At 35.1% G+C, this 3,132-nt stretch overlaps 1 protein-coding gene across 1 annotated transcript; it reads left to right on the top strand.

Annotated features, from left to right (window-relative positions):
* The first annotated feature begins 412 nt into the window (after positions 1–412).
* Positions 413–1,512, top strand: LOC118055671 (G-type lectin S-receptor-like serine/threonine-protein kinase LECRK3). The gene is made up of 2 exons (XM_073409251.1): positions 413–601; positions 694–1,512. The coding sequence occupies exons 1-2, from the start codon at positions 413–415 to the stop codon at positions 1,510–1,512; spliced, it is 1,008 nt and encodes a 335-aa protein (XP_073265352.1).
* Positions 1,513–3,132: the final 1,620 nt, after the last annotated feature.

Below are 3,132 nucleotides of genomic sequence, written 5' to 3'. Positions count from 1 at the left end.
AGTGCGACCCGAAAGGATCATGCGGTCTTAATGGATATTGTGTTATGAAGGATCAGGAAGCTGAATGTATTTGTCTTCCTGGATTTAAGTTTGTTGCCCAGGGAAATTGGACTTCTGGCTGTGAGAAGGGATTTCAAAGCTGAAAGTTGCAAAAGACAAGAATGGAAGTAGCACATACACCATGGAAGAGCTCTCTAATACTGAGTGGGAAGATGTTTCATACTCCGTTTTTGTCATCAACAACTAAAGAAATTGTAAGCAAAGCCTGTTTGGAAAGACTGTAACTGTGAAGCAGCATTATTCACGGATGGGCAGTACTGCAGAAAGCAAAGGCTTCCTTTGAGATTTGGGAGGAGAAACTTAGAAAGTTCGAACTTGGCTGTCGTCAAGGTGGGTAGACCCCATATCCACCATGGACAATAAAGAGCTTATAACCGAGAAGAAGAACCTTGGCACTGGCAGGACAATCCTAATAATAAGTGGTTCATTTGTTGCATTTTTGGGCTTGCTATGGTGGCGATTTTCGGAATCATCGTTTACAGAAATCATGTATTGTCATATAAAAGGGTGCCCAATAATGAATGGTACTGCATTGAATGAGGTATTTGCTCCTCGAGCTTTTCACTTATGCAGAGCTAGAAAATATTACTGGTGGTTTCAAGGAAGAAATTGGCAGGGGATCATTTGGGACAGTTTATAAAGGGATCATATCAAGTACTCGGAAAGGTTGTTGCTGTAAAGAGACTGGAGAAAGTTCTAGCTGAAGGGGAAAGAGAATTTCAGAATGAGATGAAAGTCATTGGGAAAACACATCACAGAAACCTAGTCCGTCTGCTCGGCTATTGCCATGATGAACATCACAGGCTCCTGGTATACGAGTACATGAGCAATGGCTCCCTTGCTGACATACTCTTCTCACTTGAAAAACGACCTTGCTTCCCTGAAAGGTTGGAAATTGCTCGCAACATTGCAAGGGGTATTGTTTATCTACATGAAGAGTGCGACACTCAGATCATCCACTGTGATATAAAACCTCAGAATATACTAATAGATGAAAGCAGGTGCCCCAAAGTTTCTGACTTTGGATTGGCAAAGTTTCTGAAGTCAGACCAAACAAAAACCTTCACCGGAATCAGAGGGACGAGGGGATATGTAGCACCAGAATGGCACCGGAATATGCCGGTGACAGTTAAAGCAGATGTTTATAGCTTTGGAGTTATGTTGTTGGAGATCACGTGTTGTCGAAAGAATGTGGATTGGAGTCTTCCAGAGGATGAAGCTGTTCTCGAACAGTGGGTTTACCAATGTTTTCTGGACGGTGATATGGACAAACTTGTGGGTGATGAAATCGTCGATAAGAAACAGTTAGATAGGATGGTTAAAGTGGGACTTTGGTGCACTCTTGATGAGCCATCCCTCCGCCCTTCAATGAAAAAGGTCCTCCTCATGTTGGAGGGGACCGTCGAAATCCCAATCCCTCCAAGTCCTACTTCTTTTTTTACTGCTATATGAGCTGCGATTTGTGGTTCAGAATAAGAGATTTTTCAGGTCATGTATTCCTTTTCTTTATAAAATTGCTATTTGTTTCCGCAGCATTTAGGAGCTTCCTGTTGATTTTTCTTCTAGTGTTAATGCCTGTAAAGTTGTTTCCCGTCGTATCTTAGATATTTTCTTTTAAAAAAGAAAACGTTAGCATGAAAGCTTCACGTGTTCTTAGTATAAACAACGTTTGTTGGTCTGATGTAATCTCAAGAGTGATCTTTGCTTGTTTTTTGCCCCTTCTTCTCCTATTCCACAACGCAGTTTCTTGCCTAAAAAGCAATTGTTCATACCTACACACAAGTACAGTTCCAAGGCATAAACGACAGGAATACCACTCGGTAATTGATCGTGTATCGATGACGTATGGATTCGTCAATATAGAAATTATGTCAGTGATTGTATCAACGATGCAAAAAAAAATAAACAACTTTACCTAATTTTTAGATGAAAATAAACTAATGAACTGATATAAACATAATTTGTTATGTTTGTTGACTGTTTTTTTAATACATGTTTATTTATATTAAACAAGTTGATATTGAATAATATTAAGTTAAAAAAAACATATTAATATATCATTAATTTAATCATAAAATCAATTAAAAAATATCTTAATACATTAAAAAAAACTCCTAACCACCTCAAGTTGAGCTACATTAAAAAAATATCTTATAAGTCGAGGAAGTATGCTATTATATACTCTTATTGCTTTTTACTTTGTTCATACTTACCTCAAGTTTAGCATTCAGATCAATCTTTGCAAATAATAATTTGTTTTTTGAATCAACTCCTGAATGACCAGTAATAGTTGTCTTATGTTGGATTGTGAAGTGTCCACGGTCGCCCTTATATATTAACTTGTATAACACACATAATAAAATTTCCAGCCTAACTGATTGAAAGCTGAACCCTAAAAACTAGAAATTTAGGAGTCCTAATTTACGGTTTTCACTTTACATTTAAATGCATCAATTTCGCGTTCAATCGATTTGTTATGTATGGGATTCTCTAGAGTTTGTTTAATTCTATATTTATGCCAAGTAAATCAATCCTTTAAATTAGTCAGTTTCAGTCATGTATTTAGAGAAGCAAATCAGATTGCAAAACATTTAGCAGCTAGCGAGAGACTAGATGTGCACCTGCGCGCTGCGCCATAGGGATTAACTTTCTTTTTTTTAAAAAAAAAATGTTAAAACAAGAGAGTAAAATTCTTTTTAAAGAAAACATATCCTCTAAAAAGGATAAATAAACTTTAATTAACTTATTAAACTCGCAATTCAAGTTAAAAAATTAAGATAACTCGATTAAAATAAAAAATTATAAAATTACAAAATCTTTTTTTTTTAAAGACAAATATCAAATGATGAAATAAAAAAAATAAAAAAATGAAGTAAATCTTTATGAAAATATAAAAAAGCCTTTAATTTTTTTTGTTATCCAAAAAAGGATAGTGCATGCTTCCAATGACACAATGAAAATGAATTTTTGGCTATTAGGAGGTGTTGAACATGCCAAACTAAATTGAATTATAATTTATATTTATTTTAATATTAAATTGCCCCTAAACCAATCTAATTATAACAAAAATAA

Source organism: Populus alba, chromosome 5 (assembly GCF_005239225.2).
Source record: "Populus alba chromosome 5, ASM523922v2, whole genome shotgun sequence".
NCBI lineage: Eukaryota > Viridiplantae > Streptophyta > Magnoliopsida > Malpighiales > Salicaceae > Populus > Populus alba.
The sequence above is the reverse complement of the archived record's forward strand: the minus strand, read 5'-3'. Positions and strand labels throughout refer to the sequence as shown.

Coding starts and splice junctions, on each gene's coding strand:
- LOC118055671 (XM_073409251.1), top strand. CDS start 413: ATGGACAATAAAGAGCTTATAACCGAGAAGAAGAACCTTGGCACTGGC. Junction 602..693: donor ATGGTACTGCATTGAATGAG/GTATTTGCTCCT, acceptor CATTTGGGACAG/TTTATAAAGGGATCATATCA.